This window comes from Mobula birostris, chromosome 16 (assembly GCF_030028105.1).
Source record: "Mobula birostris isolate sMobBir1 chromosome 16, sMobBir1.hap1, whole genome shotgun sequence".
Lineage (NCBI taxonomy): Eukaryota > Metazoa > Chordata > Chondrichthyes > Myliobatiformes > Myliobatidae > Mobula > Mobula birostris.
The window spans coordinates 31,271,091-31,292,299 of NC_092385.1; the positions used below are offsets into that span (position 1 = coordinate 31,271,091).

The 21,209-nt window shown below is 38.8% G+C and overlaps 1 protein-coding gene across 2 annotated transcripts in view; it reads right to left on the reverse strand.

Annotated features, from left to right (window-relative positions):
- adamts9 (ADAM metallopeptidase with thrombospondin type 1 motif, 9) overlaps nucleotides 1-21,209 on the reverse strand; it is a 267,099-nt gene that overhangs the window by 209,636 nt on the left and 36,254 nt on the right. For both annotated transcript variants that reach the window (XM_072280518.1, XM_072280519.1), the window contains exons 4-8: nucleotides 15,758-16,023; nucleotides 15,199-15,282; nucleotides 14,976-15,100; nucleotides 13,577-13,617; nucleotides 10,677-10,782 (exon numbers count right to left, since the gene is read on the reverse strand). In XM_072280518.1, the coding sequence (XP_072136619.1) occupies nucleotides 10,677-10,782; nucleotides 13,577-13,617; nucleotides 14,976-15,100; nucleotides 15,199-15,282; nucleotides 15,758-16,023 (622 nt within the window). The remainder of the gene's footprint in view (nucleotides 1-10,676; nucleotides 10,783-13,576; nucleotides 13,618-14,975; nucleotides 15,101-15,198; nucleotides 15,283-15,757; nucleotides 16,024-21,209) is intronic.

Sequence of the window (21,209 nt, forward strand, 5' to 3'; positions counted from 1 at the left end):
TGGGATGTGGACAAAATCCAGTGGACCTGGAGGGAATCCATACAGTCATAAGGAGGAAGCGCCAGAAGTGAGTCAGAGGAGCTTTGAAGCAACAGCTATACTGGTTGTGCTCTATTGTTGTGTATTTGCTATATTTATATCCACTTAAAGAGAGACATTGCTAACATTAGAAGACTTGAATGAACAGCCTCCAGACTCTCTGCAGACTGCTCAAATAACTTTTAAGATCTGCAATAATTTTAAGCAAACAAATCAAATTTAATTATCATTCAAACCATACAGAGATGCAGCTGAATGATATAGTGTTCCTCTGAGGCCAAGGTGCAGAACATTCAAGGTAGCAAGCAAACTTCAAAACTGTGAGTAACATTCAAAACAGCGAGCAACATTTTTCAAAATAGCAAACAAAGAAGCATATTCATTCCAAAAAAAAAAGACCCTGAGCGATGATGTGCGGTAATCGATGGTAGTCTCCTGGCAGTGTGGACACATACTATCCAGCCTGTCATTCTACCACTTGAACATGGGAGCACAGTACCGATGGGAGAGGCCAGGCCCCAGCCGAGCTCAACCACGCTGTAGCGCTTCTACTTCTCTCACCTGGTCTGCAGCAACAGGCTTGAGGCCTAGTCCTTGCTACAACTGAGGCTGCACAGCTCCCATATCATCTGTCCCTCCACCAGACAAGGATAACAGACCTGCGACAACTTACACTATCACCGTCCAACAGAGTCTACCGATTGCAAGTGAAATGTCCGAGACAATCTCCCATGATTATACTGCACCAAATTTGATGCTTCTGAGTAACAAGCAGCAACATGGTCTGCAGCTAGATCAGCTCCTCCATACCCAAACTAGCTCCTCCAACACACCAGCCGGCTCCTCTGATATCGCAACCATCTCCTTTCCCAATATCCCGATCGCCTCCTTCGATACCTTGGCTGACTCCACAGTACTCGAAGTTCTTGAAGTAGAAGTGAAATTTTCCCCTACCACTGGCACACAGGCTAAAATTGGTGTGCAAATGAAATGTGGTCTTTTCTGATCTACCATGATACTAGGAGTCGTAGAGTCCTACAGCTTGGGAACAGGACTTCAGCTAAGCCAATCTCTTTTGCCCATGTTTGCCCTATATCCTTCCAGTTACCAAAGTGTTAATTCTTTGGTCAATTTCACAAATATTTGCAGGGAAACTGGATCAATCTAGTTTGTCATCCCAAATAAATGGTAAGATCCAACTTGAGACTTGTTTATTCTGTAAGATTATAAATTCTTGATTCTAGCACACACATAATGCTGCAGGAATTCAGCAGGTCAGGCAGCATCTATGGCGGGAAATGGGCAGTCAGAGTTTCAGGCCAAGGCCTTTCTTTAATCCTGATGAAAGTCTTAGCTTGAAATGTCAACTCTGCATTTCAATAGGCAATAGACAATAGGTGCAGGAGTAGGCCATTTGGCCCTTCGAGCCAGCACCTCCACAGAAACTGCCAACCTGTTGAGTTCCTGCAGCACTTTGTACGTGTTGACCTTTGTAGATTTCCAGCGTCTGCAGTCTCTCTTGTGAGCTCACTGTTGCCAACAGTTTTGCTATGGAATGGTGCCATAGTCTTTGTTGTAGGGAATCATGAATCAGATGTGAATATCTGTAAAAAGTAGGAAGACATTCGGTAAAAGCCTACAATTTTCACCTTGAAATTGGTCCCTCTTGTAAATGATATTTTACTGGCTGGATCAAAGTTGTGATTTTTTTTTTGAGTATTTGCCCTGAGCTTTTCTGGGTACAATGACATCAGCCAAGGAAATACGAAATGCAGAAAAAAATGTCAACTGGTGTGCCATGGCCTTGTACCAAGGGAAATAGTTTGCTAAAGGCACAATCTGCTACCCGTGCTTACAGCTCACAATTCGGCAAGAACAAACCCTGCAGCAAAGCAGCACGTGGACATGGATTAACATGCCCACGGCCAAAGTCATTTGTCCACATTCTAGTTTTGTCCAGGAGAATCAATGACAATAACTATGGCAGCAGCACCCCTGTGTTATGCACCTTGATGGAGTGCATAGAATCATTGGCCCACTGGGACTGTAACTGACAGTGCGTCTGGGCTACTCATGGCTGAATCCACTGGACCAAACCATAGCCAAAGGAAGGGATTGGGGGTTCACAACTCAGCCCAAATCTTACATTTTGGCTGACTCACTTCTCTGTAGTAAACTTGATGATGACACAACAGCTGCAATATCATTGGTCAGTTCAGCCAGGAACCATACAAGGAGGTTTTACATGATTTAAGGTGAAAACCATTATAATGATGTTTTTAATCTACTTTTTCTCTGATTTGTTATGCAGATTACCCAGTTGGGTTCTGCTGCTCACCCAGCTTCCGGCTGGGACACCAAAATTTGCAAAATCTAATTTTTAGATAGTTTGTTTCAATAATAAAGTGTTCAACGTAAAGTAGGATTGCAATCACGTATAGAGAAAAAAAATTATCCCTAAAGTGACCATTTACCTTTACACATCAATCCAAGTTAATGCACTTTAGACCTAATACACAGTTTCCTCCCCTTTTGGTTTGTTTTCACTGCCACACCCAAAGTGCATTAAAAGTAACAGGTTAACTGTTGGATGGATGCAAGTTGCAATACTCAGTTAAAATTCAATCAGCAAACTTCTATCACAGGGAAGTTGGAAAAAGTAGCTATTGCATTTTCCTCGCCTTCCAGGAATCACAAAATGTGAACTGCTTAATAATCAATATCATGATCAGAAGTTGTTCATTGTGAATGGGATGCACATATTTTGATTCAAATAGCTTTCAAAGAAGAAAAACATGACACAAACAACATAAAATAGGGGTTTTGTTTCAGGAGAACATCAGAGTGCTTAATAGGCCAGAGTGATTTTTTAAAAATGGGCTCACTAACACAGTCTGAACGTTGTTGACAATATTTAGTCAAATACAAAGAGTCTGGCCATTCCAGGACGTTGGATGATAATGGTTGAGAGTGACTTGGAGGGCAGGGTTTTGAAAGTCTTGTGACTTCTCCGCGGATTCAAACAGTCCCTTTAAGTCAAGGATGTTTTGCTCTCACTCGTATGCTAAGGACTGGAAAATGGCTGTTCATTTATTCCTTTAATGTGGGGTGGCCATTGCCTTCCAACTCCCACATGGTACTAACGGGGCTAGTTCTTTGTCCGATGGCTAGGAGATTCATGGCAATTAGAGAACAGGCTCTATTATACAGACATTACCCATACATATCCACACCTGCCATCCCAGCTTAATCCAGCAACAATATTTGAGTTATATGATGCTTCTGGGACCAAAAGAAGAATTTGGGCTTCTCCTGCCTGACTGGAAAAGTTTTGCTTTGTGATTCTAAACATCACAGACATGAACTTTATTAATCAAGCATAAATGGGACTTGACTCAGGCAGCTAGTCCTTTCTCAAGTTGGACCAAGCAGCCAAAATAAATTTAATAAAAAAAAGTTTGTCATTGAGGAAAAATGGGGTAAGAATCAGCCCCAACATATGCAAAACCAACAATATCACCGAAACCTGAAAATGTGGTATCAGATTACACACAAAATATAGTTTGAAATGTACTTGAATTACATCGGAAATTATGTGTATGTGATATTTCATTTAGAGATTTTTCTCATTGTGTCCACTACATTGCTTCCTGATGGTTATATGATATTTTCAGTGCTTCTGCCAATTGAAAAAGCCAGACTAAATTTCCAACTTTCACTAATGATGGACACAAAGTTTCTGCCAGGTTCAGAATCACAGCAGTAAAAGGTGGTACTTTTGGCAAATGAGTGCAAATTAAAGACAGACGAAGGCATTTCATGTTTTCCTTTGATTTTCTTGCTAAGGGCTGTAATAAACAAAGGAGTTAGAATACAAGTGCAAAAATTAGCTTCAGTCTTCAAAGCACAGAAGCTGCTCTTCAAAACATGAACATAATTAACAGAAGGCCATCTCCATGACTTGAGGTCCAATGATGAATAGAATTTGCAAGAGTAAAATTATTATAAGGGGAAAAATATTTTGTGATATAAAGGAAAGAAACGCACATGTTAAAAGACGCAGAAAAGTTGACAAGAGGCTTGGAACAAGAAATAATTAAAGGGCCGATGCAAAGTTATCAGGAGAGAAAATGAAACATAATGGGAGACACGTAGTGGAAGGAAAACAGCAGGTTGACATTGAGGATGCAGAACACTTCATGCATAAATTTAAGTATGGAGTTAGCACACTTATCATCTGATTCTCTTCAGAGACCTTGCACAGATATCTATACTGTAAGCACGAGGGAAGGAAAAAGGGTATTGCAGAGGGGATCCGATGTTGATGACATCATTCTAAGGTCCGAAAGTTGCAAATTTTCCAGTAGAAAACTGAGGTTTTCTTCCATAACCTTATATTGAGATTCCCTGCAATGAAACTAAATGGCAAAGGCAGACAACCAGAGTGGGTATGAGAATTGAAATAGCAAATGAAAGGCAGTTTGAAGTAGCAATTTTGAACAGTTTTTACTCAATCTGTCTTTCTTTCTTCAATCGGCCCAATGAGTTCACATCACTATTTATGTTGCTCTCAGGTTTCTTCCTAATATTCCTCAGCAATATCACTGGAATTGTCTATTCCCCTCTTCCACAGATACCAGTTTTGCCCCAACTATCCACAGTGACACTGGAATCCACTACTCTTTGCACAAATAATTTCCTTTCAAATCTTGGAATACTTGGTGAGCACCTTATAGCAATGATATCTGTTTATGTTCTTCACCACAAATGGAAACAATCTGTCTGCATCTACTCGTTCAAAACTGAGGCAGCACAGGAACTCGACCCTGAAATGCTAAAGTGAACACTGGAACTGGGGTACACGTGAGTGAAAGGGAGTGCAGGATCTGGGGCTTCGGAGTCATAGGAACGATGAGAATCAGCACCCAGTGAGCCAGATGTTGAGATTGAGGGTTATAGGAATTTTACTGTATTGCTTTACTTATCTGCTAGTTGTCTGGCACTACACATTTTTCTAAGGAATTACTGAATATGTATAACAATACCCTTACTAGCATTTCTTTTGATTTATCTACAATACATAGATACAATCCACCTGGAACAGAGGTTTTATCCTCACTGTGATTAATTCAATGCTTCAATGGTTCCATTTCATTTCAGAGAATGTATACAATATACAAGCTGAAATTCTTACTTTCCACAGGCATCCTCAAAACAGAAGAAAAATCCCAAAGAATGAATGACAGAAAAAACATAAGTACCTCAAAGTCCCCTGCCCCCTCCCATGCACAAGCAGCAGCAAGCAACATCAACCTTCCCCCCATCCCTGTCCCCCCCTTATTCAAGCATAAAGCATCAGCATTTCCACCACCCACCATACCAGCAACAGCAAAGCTCCAAAAGAGAGACATGGTCGACAGTACATCAAAAACTAACTGTTCACTCCAACATTTTCGACATCCCACACTCGCTCTCTCTCATTAGCAAGGGAGAGACAGATATTGCTCCTTCCACAGTGAGAGGGCTGTCTTAATGTATTTGCTGTTTTGATTTTAGATACATTTAATTCATTCTTCATTTCATCAGCCAATATCACGATCACCTACTCTAAATCTCTGGTAAATACTTAAGCAAAATACTGATTTAATGAGCCCACTGTCTTCTCAATGTCTCTGATATTCTATTATATATCCCTTAATGGCCTTACTGCCATCAAACCATTCTTTACTTTTAATGAAGATTATAGAATGTTTTGTAGGTTCTTGAGAATTTAATTCCATTATTCACCTCTGATTTCTTTGTTAATTGTTTTAACTTCTTCTGTAATATTTACTTAGGGAAGAATTTACTTGCATTGGAGACATTTTAGAGATGGTTCACTAGGCAATCCCAAAGACGATGTGTTACCATACATGATAATGTGTCTGTACCCTATGGAGTTTATAAATATAAGAAATGATCTTTATTGAAATATATAAAAGTCTGAGATTATTTGACAGGAAAGATGCTGAGAAAGAGAGGACACATGTCAAAGTAAGGGCTGTACATTGAGACCTGGATGAAGAATACTTTCCTCAATTCTCTCCATAGAGAGCTGTGTAGGTTGAGTAACTGATATATTCAAAGATGAGCAGCCAGCATTTTATTGAAAGTCTGAGCAGACTGTAAGGTATACACTTCCTCCTATTATCAAGCTCCTGGACTCAGCTGTAAGTTAAATGAATTTAAAACACAGTGTAAATTTGTATTTAAATGTGGTGAGCCATTCCGGAACGAAACACTCAACTTATAAATTTTAAAAAATCAATGAGGCGAAGGACCTCTTTCTATGATGTATTTTTCTATGACTTTAATTCCAAACAAAACTGCAAATTTACATTGTTTCTCCTTTTTCTCACTTTTCCAAAAGGAGATAAAAGTGCATCAACCCCCCTCTCATTTTTCTTTCCCTGGTTTGTCCAGCCACCCCTCCCCCGTTCCTTGGCTGAGACGGTAATATGATCTTGCCAAAGGATGCACACTATGTCAGTGCTGCTGCTTGAATGATTGATCCACTACGCAGTGGGCTCCCCATGTGTGTGAGAAGGACCTACTGTCACAGATGGTACAGCCAAGACTGCCAAAAACAAATCTCCTGTATGTATGAGTGCCATGAGAAAATTTCATTTAACCTAATGTTTCTTTGCTATTTTGCTGGGAGAGGGGAGTGTGACTGAGCAAAATGGAAGAGAGAAATATAATTTGATGAAACAGTGTGGTCAGCGTGGCGAGTAACAAATTGGTTTGCAGAACAATTTAAAAGCCAGCAGGTAGAGCAGAACACAGGACAAAAAAGGATGATGAAGAGTAAGTCAATGTGTATGAAGGCATCTTTATATGACAGTGTATTAATGGAAGTGGATGCCTGTAGAGAGATTTAAAGCCTGGCAGGAATAGCAAATAAGACCAGTGACCCTGACACTAAAAGGATTAGGGTATATACCCAGAGACTTAATTTTCAGGGACAGTAAGCTGAGGGCCCTCCTTTCAAATGGTGGAAAGGTTATGAAAGACTTTCAAAATTCAATATTCATCTTAGTATGCCACATCTTGCAAAATATGTTTATGTATTTAATAGACCATCAGACTGATTAAAATTCAGGTAGATTGAATGAGATTTATGGCATATTTTAAAATTGCAAGGGCTAATGCGAAATGATAAAAAAAAATGAAATTGAAGTTGAGACAAAGAATTTGGCAATTGATTGAAAGAGATTCTTTGTATTTGCATACTATCACAGACCTGGGAAACTGATACACATACCGCGAAGGTCTGGGAGTTGGAATAAATATAAAGCTTTAGCTTTTCGGAGTCATTTATGGCATTTGGATTCAGACTGGGAATTGTGTTATTTCTGGTTGATTTATTCGATTAGATAATGAAATGAGCAGATGTATTGAGGTGTAATACTCTTGCGGAATTCAGGAACTGTTCTTTTATTTGAAAATGGGGAAGGGAAATATGCTGGTGCCAAAAGTAAACTGTGTTACACAGTCATCCGTGAAGACTTTTGCTCAGATGTAGCAATCTCTGAGGAATATTCTGAATCTTCTGAATGAAGGACATAGCACAGCTCTCCCCAAGCTGCTCTCCTCCGAATGCAACTACAGCTGCATCCCAGCTGTCTCACACTTTGGAATTTTGTGAACAGTAAAATTTTAACATACAGCACACTATTTGGAGTACAATGTAAAACCACCCATTTCATTTTCTTCTGTGGCGCTTGAGAACCAGTATTTTGCTTTCTATTGGTTCACCAAAGCTACTCAGACCATTTTAATGCTAAATGCCATCATTACTTAATGGAATGTGTTACTCAGAATATATCCCTGCCTTTATTCAGAGGGCAAAATTTTTGAAAGATAATTGTAGAAAAGATCAAGAACTATGCAGCTTCCAGCTAAACTTAAACTCATAGAGGATTTTTTGAACATGGAAGTCTTTTTGTTATATCAATTCTTTAAATTTTTTCCTAGAAGATCCATTTGATAAAATAACTGTGTATTTTTTCTGCAATAACTTGCAATGAATCAGGGATGCCACTGATGATGAAATCACTAACCCTCCTGCAAAGTACGGGTCACCTGAGAAACACATTCAGCTCACCAACCTGGTTGTTATTACAAAGCTCCCCCTGCTGTCTGAAATGACTGGAGTCATTTGAATGTGATGATCACCTTCATAACCACTAATAGCCTTCATAACCATGTAAACGTATTTGCAAAGCCTTATGAGTAGGAAGCAAAGGTAACCTATTGCCTTTCTGAGTAAATGTACTTCTATCAGTTGCCCAAAACATTCTTTCTGGTGTTTTAGTAGATTTCATTCCTTTAATATACATGAGACTTTTGTTCTCTCCAGTGCTGTTTCTCCTTCAGTAGAATAAAGCAAGTTAACATATTTTACTAGGGTATTCTGGCTCCAGGTCTATCCTGACTGTGGTAAGGAGGTGGTGATGTAATGAATGGAGGTGCTGATAAATCTTCTTGTGGTGTCACTCAAGTTGACACCATAATGTTCATATCAATACTGAAGGAAATACTAAAATTATTGTTCCCAGTTGCAGAAATAGCTAATGTATCCATGTTTTCCAAAATCTCTTTCTTAGTATTTTATCATTATCCTGGTGCTTAGGACCACATGAAGGCAAGCATCTCAGCAAGGGATATATTATAGCACATACATTTTAAGGGGGGCCAGTGGCTTCATTATGATTTATGCAAATGAATTATTGGGGGGGCTTAAAAAGCATGAGACAGTCAGATGTTTAGACTGGAATGGACAACGCACGAAAACTGAGTTCCTTAAATGATGCTGTATACTGTATGTGAAAATCTTGGTCTGGCCTAAAATTCCTTTACAATTAAAACAGACCTATATGCTGTGAAATTGAGTCTATCTTTGTATAACCATTTTCTTTATGTATATCTATCCTAAGATTAACATATTATTAAGGCTAATGAATAATTGTGTACCACATAAAAGTTGCTGGTGAATGCAGCAGGCCAGGCAGCATCTATAGGAAGGTTGAAAAGTTCACCAGCAACTTCTATGTGTGGTACTTGAAATTCCAGCATCTGCAGATTTCCTCGTGTTTGCGTGAATAATTGTGTTTAAGGTTGGGAAGTCTGGAAGAATGGATTGCTTAAAGGTCTTGCAGTTTGTACACCAAGTGCCTCACAAAGTTCTTCCACCATTTCATACAAATAATATGACTGACAGGTTGAAGGATGTGTTAGAGATATCTTCAACAAAAGGCTGCATCACAGCAGTGGGTGTGGTTAGGGGCAGTTCAGCACAACTTTTCTGATACCTTTTCTTAAGAAAGAACCAGAGATCAGAGGTTAAGGGCGAAAAGTGAAATATTTAAGGGGAACCTGTAGGAGAGACCTCTTCACACAGAGAGTTGTACAAGTGAGGAACGAGCTGCCAGCAGAAATGGTGGTTGTGGGTTTGACTTTAACAGTTAAAGGAAACTTGGATAAGAACATTGATGAGAGGTGTGTAGAAAGCTATGGTCTAGGTGTGGAATAGGGAGAAAAACAGTTCAGCATGGACTAGAGAGGCCAGAAATCCTGTTTCTGTGCGGTAGTGCACTATGACTCTAACAGCTGTAGATCAGTGAGAGGGGAACATTTTTAAGAAAAAAATCTTTTCATTAAGTGTGATTGGAGAGAGAACTGAAGAAAGATAGAATCATATTGTCCATATTATTTTCCTTGGCCTAAAATCATTCCCAGACTTCTAGGATAAAACTTAAAATTTATAAATCAACACACACAAAATGCTGGAGGAACTCAGCAGGTCAGGCAGCATCCATGGAAGTGAATAAGCAGTTGATGTTTCAGGCCGAGACCCTTCTTTGAGACTGAAATGAAAGAGGGAAGATGCCAGTATAAAAAGGTGGGGGGAACGGAAGGAAGATAGCTCGAAGGTGATAGGTGAAGCCAAGAGGGTGAGAAAGGTGAATGACTGGAGAGGAAGAAATCTGATAGGAGAGGTGAATGGACCATAGGTGAAAGGGAAGGAGAGGGGGACTCAGGGGAGGTGAAAGGCAGGTGAAAAGAGGTAAAAAGGCAGAGTGGAAAATAGAAGGAGGAGGAAGGGGGAGGGAAAAAATGATTAGGAGAAATCAATATAATGTTATTTTGATTTTTGAATTCTTTCACATTTTTGCACCTTTCCTTATCTGCAATCTCCAGCAAAGCCAAATCTTCATCACTATCACCCCCCAATTATTGAATGTATTCCTGTGAGTCCTGACATTCCCATCACCTCAAGTAATCCTTGGACCTTCAGCTGCCTGGCTCCCCATTCTGAAATTCTCTTCTTTATTTCCACCAGCTTCTCACCACCCTCAATTTACGCTTCTGCAAATTTTTACCAAGCACAATTCTTATGCCATCAATTTTATTTTTAGATTATGCTGTGCTATTGGGTGTACCTCTCTATTTAAGTTGCTGTTGTAGTTATTACTAAAAAAGGAAAATACACCTGTTAGGACATTGTCCAATTTAATTCAAATATCAAAGCACGATGATTTTCTGTGAAAAATCATATAAAATATGAACATTGAAATAACTTGTCAATGACTTACACATGGCCAAGTTCATGGGCTATTGTGAAAGCAGTACTCAATCCATTATCTTCACTGATGGAGCAACTTCTATAAGGATCACATACGGTTCCAAGCTCTGCCAAACCTATAATAAATCCAAAAGGAAAGATTATTTTCCAGCCTTTTCAGAAAGAGATACATTTTTCAAAACACTTCAAATAAATGTTAGATTGACATTGTGCATAGTGATTTTCAATTAATTTTCCACAGAAAAATAATTGAATAAATTGGGTTTGAAAATAATATAATAATAAACAGGCAATTTTGCTTCAATTTAAAATCAATCAAAAGCAATTTCAGTTAGTTATTACATCCTATCAGCCAGTCCTGTACATTATTTCATTCTGGGTTAGTGCTTCTCAGAAGTAAATAAACATTTTGTCCTTGTATTCATTAACAGAGTTCAAAGTAAATTTTAATGTCAAAGTACATATATGTCACCATATACAATCTTGAGATTCATTTTCTTGTGGGCATACTCAATAAATATATAAAATAATAACAATAACAAAATTAGTGAAAGACCATGCAACTAGGGTGCTCAACCAAAGTGCAAGACAACAAACTGTGCAAATACAAAAAGAAATAATAATAAATAAACAAATAACCAATAAATATTGAGAACATGAGCTGAAGAGTCCTTGAATGTGAGTCCATCAGTTGCAGGAACATCTCAGTGATAAAGCAAGTGAAGTTGAGTGAAGTTATCCCTTTTGGTTTAAGAGCTTGACGGTTGAGGAGTAGTAACTGTTCCTGATCCTGGTGGTTTGAATCTTGGGGCATCTGTGCCTTTTTCCTCATGGCAGCAGCGGGAAGAGAGTAAAGTGCTGGGTGGTGGGGGCCGTTGATGACATATGTTGCTTTCCTGCAACAGCATTTCATCTAGATGTGCACAATGGTGGGGAGGGCTTTACCCATGATGGACTGGACCTCATTCACTACATTTTGTAGGAATTTTCCATTCACGGTATTGGTTATTCCATACCAGGCTGTGATGCAGCCAGTCAATATACTCTCCACCACACATTTATAGAAGTTTGTCAAAGTTTTAGATGTCATGCGGAATCTCCGTAACTTCTCGGAAGCAGAGTCACTGGCATGCATTTTTCTTAATTACACTTATGTGTTAGGCCCAGGATAGTAACACCAAGGAATTTAAAGTTGCTAACTCTCTCTACCTCTGATCCTCCGATGAGCGCTGGCTCCTGGACCTTTGGTTTTCTTCTCCTGAAGTCTATTATCAGCACCTTGGGCTTGCTGACAATGAGTAAGGGGTTGCTCCTGTGACACCACTCATGCCCTCCTATAGGCTGATTTGCAACCACCTGTGATTCGGCCTACGACAGTGGTGTCATCAGCAAACCTGAGCATGGCATTGGAGCTGTGCTTACCCACACAGTCATAAGTGCAAAGCGAGCAGAGCAGGTCACTGAGCACACAGACTGGTGGTGCACCTGTGCTACCGGAGATCATAGAGGAGATGTTGCCAATCCGAACTGACAGGGGTGTGCAGTTGAGGAAATTGAGGATCCAATTGTACAAGAAGGTGTGGAGAGAAAGTCTTGAAGATTATTGATTAGTATTAAATCCTGAGCTGTAGTCAATAAAGAGCATCTTTGCTGTTCAGATGTTCCAGGGTTCAGTGACAGGCCAATGAGATGGCATCTGGGAGGACCTGTTGCTCCAGTAGGCAAATTGGAGTGGATCTAAGTTGCTCTCAGACAGGAGTTGTTAGGTTTCATCACCAACTTCTCAAAACACTTCATCACTGTGGGTGTAAGTGTTACTGGGGAAATAGTCAGAGGCAGGTTGCCACGCTCTTCTTGGCACAGGTATAACTGAAGCCTGTTTGAAGCAGGTATGTACCGCACAATGCCAAAGCGAGCAGTTAAAGATCTCAGTGAACGCACCAGTCAGTTGATCATTATAGATCTCTGGTACTCGACCAGCTAATCCATCCAGGCTGAATGCTTTTCATGGATTCACCATCCCGAAGGCTGTTTGCACATCGGCTTCAGAGATTGAAATCATGGGATTATAGGGGATGTGGGAGTTTGTGATGCTTCCTCTGTGTTCTGATGGTCACAGCGAGCATAGAAAGCATTGACCTCATCTAGAAGAAAAGCCCCGCTATCTCCTCTTTCACCAGATTAAACTTTATAAGAGGTGATAGTATTCAAGCCCTGCCACATCTTTTGAGCATCCTTCATTGATCCAGCATTTGTCCATAATTGCCACTTTGCCTATGAGATAGCTTTCCAGAGATCATACCTGGACCACTTGTAACTCTCTTGGTCACCAAACTTGAGTGCCTTTGATCTGGCTCTCAGTAGATTTCAGATCTCATGGTTCATACATAGGTTTTGATTGGTGAGGACTCCGAATGATTTATCATCTACAGCTATTTTAACAAGGTCCGTTACAGTGATGGTGTATTCATTCAGATTCCCATATAATTTCTTAAACTAGGCCCAATACACTGACTCAAAGTAACCCCATAGCCACTTAGCCACTCCTCTGCCTCCCGTGACCACCTCTATGTTGTTCTAATCTCTGGAGCTTTGCTCTTTAGCCTCTGCCTGTATGCAAGGAGGAGAAGTACAGCCAAGTGATCTAGTTTACTGAAATGTGGTCTTGGCATGGCATGGAACAGTAATGAATCTTAATAAATTAAATGCAATGATGAACGTGCATCTTGATTAATTTTACTCTCTGTAATCTAAATAAACCTCTTCTCTTTCACCTGCCAAAATACTCTAAACTTGACACAAAGATAGAGGCACGGAACTCATGTAATAAACTATTTACTAGATCAGATCAGGATAACGAAAGGAAGCAAATATTGTTTATACCAAGAGCATAATAAAGCCTAGACTTACCCAATGTGTCACATTTATCGCGAGCTCTGCAAATGTCTTGCCTAAAGGAAAACACACATTTGATTCAAAGCTCAAAAGTTGAAGAGGATTTTCTTCTATTTATGCATGATACCTTATAAATTTCATGTAAAGTTATAATGATTTTGAGTGAAGTGGAAAAGAAGTGGAAAATGATTTGTTTACCAAAGGTAATTTGAATGGACCTGAAGAAAAGTTAAACAGACTAATTTCTTTCTAGTCCCATGTTAACTCTTTCCACGAAGAGTTACTCATTGTTCAGCAATCATTTCTCATTACAACCATCAGAAGCCTGAAGACACACGCTTCATGTTTTAGGAACAGTTTCCCCTCTGCTATCAGATTTCTGAATGCCCGTGAACACTACTCACTAGTTTTGCTCTAATTTTGCACTACTTATTTGTTTAATTGATTTGTTTATTTAATTATTTTTCTTGTTGTTATTTATCGTATATTTTATTTTTGTACTGTACTGCTGTTGCAAAAGAACCAATTTCACAAAATATGTCAGCAATGATAAATCTGTTTCTGATTCTGACTTGTTCTAAAAACTTTAAAACTGCAAACCTACAATTGTACACATATGGGAAGTTACATCAGCTGTTTGGAGATAACAATAGTACTGACTCTGAAATGAGAAATTGTTTTGGATTTTGTTTAAAAAATACATTTTTAATTAAAATTATAATTATTGAAAATGAGCAGAAACGTTTTGTAGAATGAATATGTGATGTCAATAGAATAGTTAAGTTTTGGGAAGGAATTCAAGAGAGAATTACTTTTAAATTGGAATAAAAAAGAAAGCATAAAAGAAACTTAGGGAATCACGTTAATAGAAAAGGAACTGAATGGTAAACAGAATTAGTGTGATGATTCCACTGTCTACTTATTCCGTGTGACTTCTGCAAGATCATTCAATGAATGCCATAATTCTAACGGTAACTGAAGTCAGTAGAATTGCAAAATACCTGCTAAAAGAGATTCTGCAAAGGGACTGACTGATCAGGTATAGACTGAGTAACATAGATGGTACTTGTACCAGTTGAGAGGGTGGTGAAAGTTTCTTAATAGCTGTTGATTTGTCTGGAACAGATGTAAATTAGGAGAAAATTAGTGAGGACAGAGGAGAGAGAAAACAGAAATGCTAGAACTGTTGAAGTATTGGAAATCTGAAATAAAAGAGGATGCTGGGGGTGGGGGGAGAAAGCTATTCAAACTTCCTGAGTACGGAGAAAATAATTTCAGTTAATGTTGAGGATCTTTCATCAGATATGGCCAATGATAAGAATTTTAAAGGCTGATTATCTGAAGTTGTTACATTCAGTGCTGATTCCTGAGGGCTGTAACATCTGCTGGGCAATGCAACAATATTTTAACTTACCTTGTGATAAGCACTGCTGTATCATGATGAGAATGGTGATTTTCATCTGCATTATTCTGTTTTTGTTGCCATATACAGAAGTTTTTTAATGTTGTTTGAGCATTGAATGATATAAATGGACCATCCTGAGGATTATACGAAAACAAGTATCAAGAACTAGGTTATTATTTGCAGTATTTTAATTCCACTTTAAATGAAAAAACATACCTAACTGAAAAATTACCTGTTCACTATTTATAATAACTAATTTCACAACTACAATATTTATAAGGTTTCCTATACTTGGGTCTTTATAGATAGTGGCCACCTGTAATAGATAAAAGTCAAAATGTTAGTAACATGTTATAGTACTAAAATAAAAATTAAAAAATCTAGTGAGTGTAGATTTAAAAGATTAAACTAATTTTCCAGTTACTGTACATAGAGAACTGTTGAATGTTTGTAACATATTGCTGTTTTCGTTTTTTTTTTGTACTTTTGCTAGGTTAGATGAACATTTATAACCTAAAAAGCCATTCATCCAACAATACTGATTTATTTATTTCATAAAATTAATTCTGAAAATTTCAAAAGTATTCATTTTTTAAAAATATCTTAAACTCAAATCAGACAAAATTATTTGAGTTGGCATACTAAATCTGCAGAGCAAGGATATAGAATAAAATGCTGCTATCTTACTAATTAATGCATTGGAGGCCTGCTTATTTAACTGGCTTTCATTGAGACAGACTACGGACATGTTAAAATGTGCATCTGTACAATATAATCATAATGGTACTTACAATGGACATTAAAGTGAGAACGTAATGTTGTAAGTTTGCTCCATGATGTTCAACCATTCTGCTATCGGCAACAACCATTACTTCAACATATCGGGGATATGACAAAAATCGTTTTGTTCGTTTGTGTCTTCCTGTTCCAGTAGTTTTGTTATCCATGCCAGCTAAATTGTGCATCGCAATGCTATTTCTGAGGCTTTCCAGATCAGACAAAGTATTGCTGGATAGTCCTTTATTCCACTTGGTTTTATTTTGGCTACTTTTATGACCTTCGATCCAAAAGAAAAAAGATCTTCAGAATAAAGCATTTTAAACTTATTTTCATAAACTTATTCCAAATATTAAACTTCTATGTGCACTGAGTAGATATGGGTTCTGATGGAGGTCATCAACCTGAAACAATAACAGCCCTTCACTTTCCACAGACACCTGACCTACTCAGTATTTCCAGCATTTTCTGTTTCTATTTTAGATATTGAACACAGAGTTGTTCAAGATGTGAGAGTAGAACTGAAACAAATAATAGAGACACAAGAGATTCTGCAAATACTGGAAATTTTGAACAACACGCACAAAATCCTTTAGGAGCTCAGCAATTCAAGCAGCATCCATGGAGGGAATAACCAGTCAGTATTTCAGACTGAGACCCTTCACCAGAACTCAATGCAATCAGAAATCAGGTCAGTCAAATCAAGAAACAGGCCTTGACCTGAAACGTCAACTGCTCATTTCCCTCCATTGTTGAGTTCCTCCAGCATTTTGTGTGTGTTGAAACAAATAATATACACATTGGTTCAGTGGTGTGCACAAATTCCTGGAATTAAAATAAATCATAATCTTTCAGTATATATTAGGTAAGCTCTAATACTTTAAGATTTTGAAAACTCAGTTCCACTTGTTCATGTAATAAGCCTGAAACATCAGCTGCTGCCTTTTTGAAGCATTGCCTTTTGAATATATCCTTGATGGTGGGGCGGTTAGTACTCATGATAAAGCTGGCTGAGTTTGCATCCCTCTGCAGCTTTATCCGATCCTGTGCATTGGCCCCTCCATACCAGACAGTGATGCTGCCAGTCAGAATTCTCTCTCCAGTACATCTGTAAAAATCTAGTCTTTGGTGACATATGATATCTCCTCAAATCCTAATGAAATATAGCCGGTGGCGTGCCTTCTTCATAATTGCATCAATAGCTTGGGCCCAGAATAGATCTTCAATGATGTTGACATCTAAGAACATGAAATTGCTTACCCCTTCCACTGTTGACCCCTCAATGAGGATGGGTATATGTTCCCCTGACATCCTTTCCTAAATTCTACAATAATTCTTTGGTCTTATGGATGTTGAATGGAAGGTTGTTGCTGTGGCATTATAGGTGAATTTCTAGATGGTGTTTGAGCTGTACCTAGCCACACAGTCATGAGTGTGTAGAGAGTGGAGCGGTGGGTTAAACACACATCATTGAGGATCCAGTTGCAGAGGGCGCTACAGAGGCCCAGTTTTAAAGCTTGTTGATTATTAACAAGAGCATGATGGTATTGAATGCTGAGCTGTAATCAATAAATAGCAGCCTGGCCCTGGTTTGTGTATTGTTATTGCCCAGGTGGTTCAAGGCCAAGTGATGAGCCAATGAGATTGTATCCACTGTAGACTGATTGTGGCAGTAAGCAAACTGCAGCAGGTCCAGGTCCTTGCTCAGCCATGACCGACCTCTCAAAACATTCATTACATTAGATGTGGGTGCTCCTAGGTGAAAGTCATTGAGGCATCTCATTCTGCTCTTCTTGGACACCAGTATGATATTTGATATATTTTAAATATTACCAGAATTATGAACTACTTTGTACATTGGTCTGGCACCTATGTGAAATACAAACCATGTCATCTCAATCAATTACTTCAAGTCAAAAACAAAAATATGAAGCAATTGTTAACAAAAACAGTGTTTCCTTCAGGGTTCTGCCCACAACACTTCAATGGACTTCAGTGTGATATTTATATCTGATCGCATTTCTGCCAACAGCATAACAGCCTAAAATAAAATTTCGTCTTATTTTAGTAATTGTTATAGTAACTGGCATACATTTTCCTCAAGAATTTTCCTGTTTTATTTTACCTCTAGTTTCTGAGTTAGTTTGAAGAAACAAATTTTCACATTTGTCTTAAGTAATTAAAAAACCTGTGGAAATGCTAAGACAGTGTATGTGTAGAGGGAAACAGAGACAGTATTTCAGATTGATAACCTTTCTTCAGAATTCTAAATGTTATAAAACTAGCTTATTTTAGGCTGCAATGAAGAAAAGGGATGGAGAACACAAAGGGACTGACTGATCAGGTATAGACTGAGTAACATAGATGGTACTGGTACCAGTTGAGAGGGTGGTGAAGGTTTGTTAATAGCTGTTGATTTGTCTGGAACAGATGTAAATTAGGAGAAAATTAGTGAGGACAGAGGAGAAAGAAAACACAACAATGCTGGAACTTTTGAGGTATTGGAAATCTGAAATAAAAGAGGATGCTGGAAAAAAAGGTTATTCAAACTTCATGCGTACGGAGAAAATAATTTCAGTTAATGTTGAGGATCTTTCATCAGGTATGGCTAACAATAAAAATTTGAAAGGTTGATTATCTGTAGTTCTTGCATTCAGTTCTGATTCCTGAGGGTTGTAACATATCTAGCTGGAAGACTAGGAGCTGTTCCATAGGTTGACATCGACTTCACTGGAACAGAGTAAAAGGCCATAAGTAAAGGCCAAATGAGAGTGAAATGGAGAATACCGTTTATAAGAACTAGGAGTTCAGGGTACTGCAACTTTCCCATTTACTGTAACTGAAGTGTTCTGTATCACATAGCTCAAGCGCTTTCCTTTATCACCATAGTCCACGTCCTTCTCTTTATATCTCTTCCTGACAGATCAGCTGCCATCAACGAGTCTTCATCCATCCCTCTCAGCTGCAACCACAACTTGTTGGGCTCTGATCATTTCCAAATGCCATAAGCTTTTCCTTTATCTCATCCACCCTTCACTTTTCTCTGCAGTTTAAGGCATTTGTCTTCTAAGCTTTTTGAGTTCATTATCCTGGAATAGTAACACCTTCTCTACTCACAGGCTACCCTGAATGGGAATTGTAAGTTTTCTGTTTTTGTTTCCTTATTTCTTGGATCTGCAGTCAATTATTTTTTCCTTTTCTCTTGCATTGATTTTTATCTATTTGTATGCTTCTCCTTTGATATCATTATGAGTTGTTGCATTTCCTATTGCCGTGTTTTTTGTTTGATGTTTTGAAGCTACAAGTGCAAAACTACACTGAATTCCAAAAGGGTGCCCATGGATCCCTTGAAGGCACATGATAGAACTACTGGGGCTCAGCAGGGTTTTCATGGTTGGTCTTCATCTCAGCACTAAATCTCCATCCAAACTCTTCATTCCACTTTGCTCTGCATTTATACATAAGCTACGGCTGTTTGTGTTGCTGCATTCTAACAAGAAATATCTTCTTAACAGAAATTGATCACATATACACTCTCCAGATATATTCCAATAATAGGCCACTCTGGTGATGTGGGTAATGCTGCTGGCTCACAGCTCTAGTGACTTGGGTTCAATCCTGACAGTGCTTTCTGGATGGAGTTTGCCGGCTCTGTCTGTGACTGTGTGTGTTTCTTCCGAGTGCTCTGGTTCCCTCCTGTATCCTAAAGAGTTGCTCATTGGTAGTTTCATTAGCTACAATAATTACTCCTGGTGTACAGTAGGTGGAAGATAAGAGCTCATAACAGAATTGATAGACATGTGGGAAAGAATAGGTTACAGGAAAACACACAAGGGAATGGGATTGCTCCAGGAGCTAGCACGGATTTTATGGGCTGAATAGACTCCTTCTATGTCCAAATGAAATACAAAAGTTATAACTTACAGTGGATTTTATCACAAAAGTTGGTTTGCTAATTGCACCCAAACATGCAATTAAATTTCCTTTGAGAATGAAGAGGCTGTGCAGTTCACCTGACTCCGCCTGCAATGCTTGAGTTCAGCATTTTGTCCCAAAAGCACCTGCCATTAAACTTTCCTTGATAAAGTGATAAACTTGCACCCACATGTTCACCCTTAACTCAGAGTTTTCAGTTACGGGTTTGAAAGAATTCATCATTAAACACCCCCAACATCGGGGCTACACTCTCTTCTCACTGCCTCCATCGGGAAGGTGGCACAGGAGCCGTAGATCCCACACCACCAGAGCCAGAAACAGTTACTACACTTCAACCATCAGGCTCCTGAACCAGCATGGATAACTTCACTTACCACAACACTGCACTGATCACTCAACACTGACTATGGATTCACTTTCAAGGACCCCACAATTCATGTTCTCTGTATTACTTATTTAATTATTTAGCTATTATATTATTTGTTTGTTTTTGTATTTGCACAATTTGTCCTTTTGTACATTAGTTGTCAGTCTTTATGTGCAGTTTTCCACTGATTCTATTGTGCAGTAATTCTTTGTTCTACTCTGATTTCCTGCAAGATCATGAACCTCAGAGTAGCAAATGGTGACATAAACATACTTTGATAATAAATTTACTTTGAACTTTGAAAAGCAGCATGCATTTATTTTGGATACTTTAAGCAAAAAAATCATGAACAATTTATTATTTTTAATTTAGTTACACTAGAAGAACTGCAGATTCCCACAAGCAACAATGAGGACAAACAAAAACAACAGGAATTCTGCAGATGCTGGAAATTCAAGCAACACACATAACGACGAAGGGTCTCGGCCTGAAACGTCGACTGCACCTCTTCCTAGAGATGCTGCCTGGCCTGCTGCGTTCACCAGCAACTTTTATGTGTGTTGCATGAAGACAAACAATGCTGCTGGGTTTTATTTATTTATTTTATCATATTTGGCGATACAGCATGGAAAAGGCCCGCTGAGCTGTGCTGCACCACTCCACTAACATTTATATTTCACATATATGAATTCTGCTATTTACATATTGAATACACTAATTCTACAGGAATTGAGAGAAATACAGCTCCCAGGACTCAGTTGTAAAGTGTCTATGATTTATGTATTTTAGTTCATTTCTCAGTTGTAGATAGACATTAATAATATTGAACAGAAAGTTTATGTTTCCCCCAGAACTCTTTTTACAAATTTCTTATTAATGTTGCACCTTACAATATACACTGACGTATATGAATAGTGTGAGCACGTGGCCAAGTGGTTAAGGCATTGGACTAGCGACCTGAAGGTCGTGAGTTTGAGCCGCAGCCGAGGCAGCGTGTTGTGTCCTTGAGCAAGGCACTTAATCACACGTTGCTCTGCGACGACACCGGTGCCAAGCTGTTTGGGTCCTAATGCCCTTCCCTTGGACAACATTCGTGTCGTGGAGAGGGGAGACTTGCAGCATGGGCAACTGCTGGTCTTCCATACAACCTTGCCCAGGCCTGC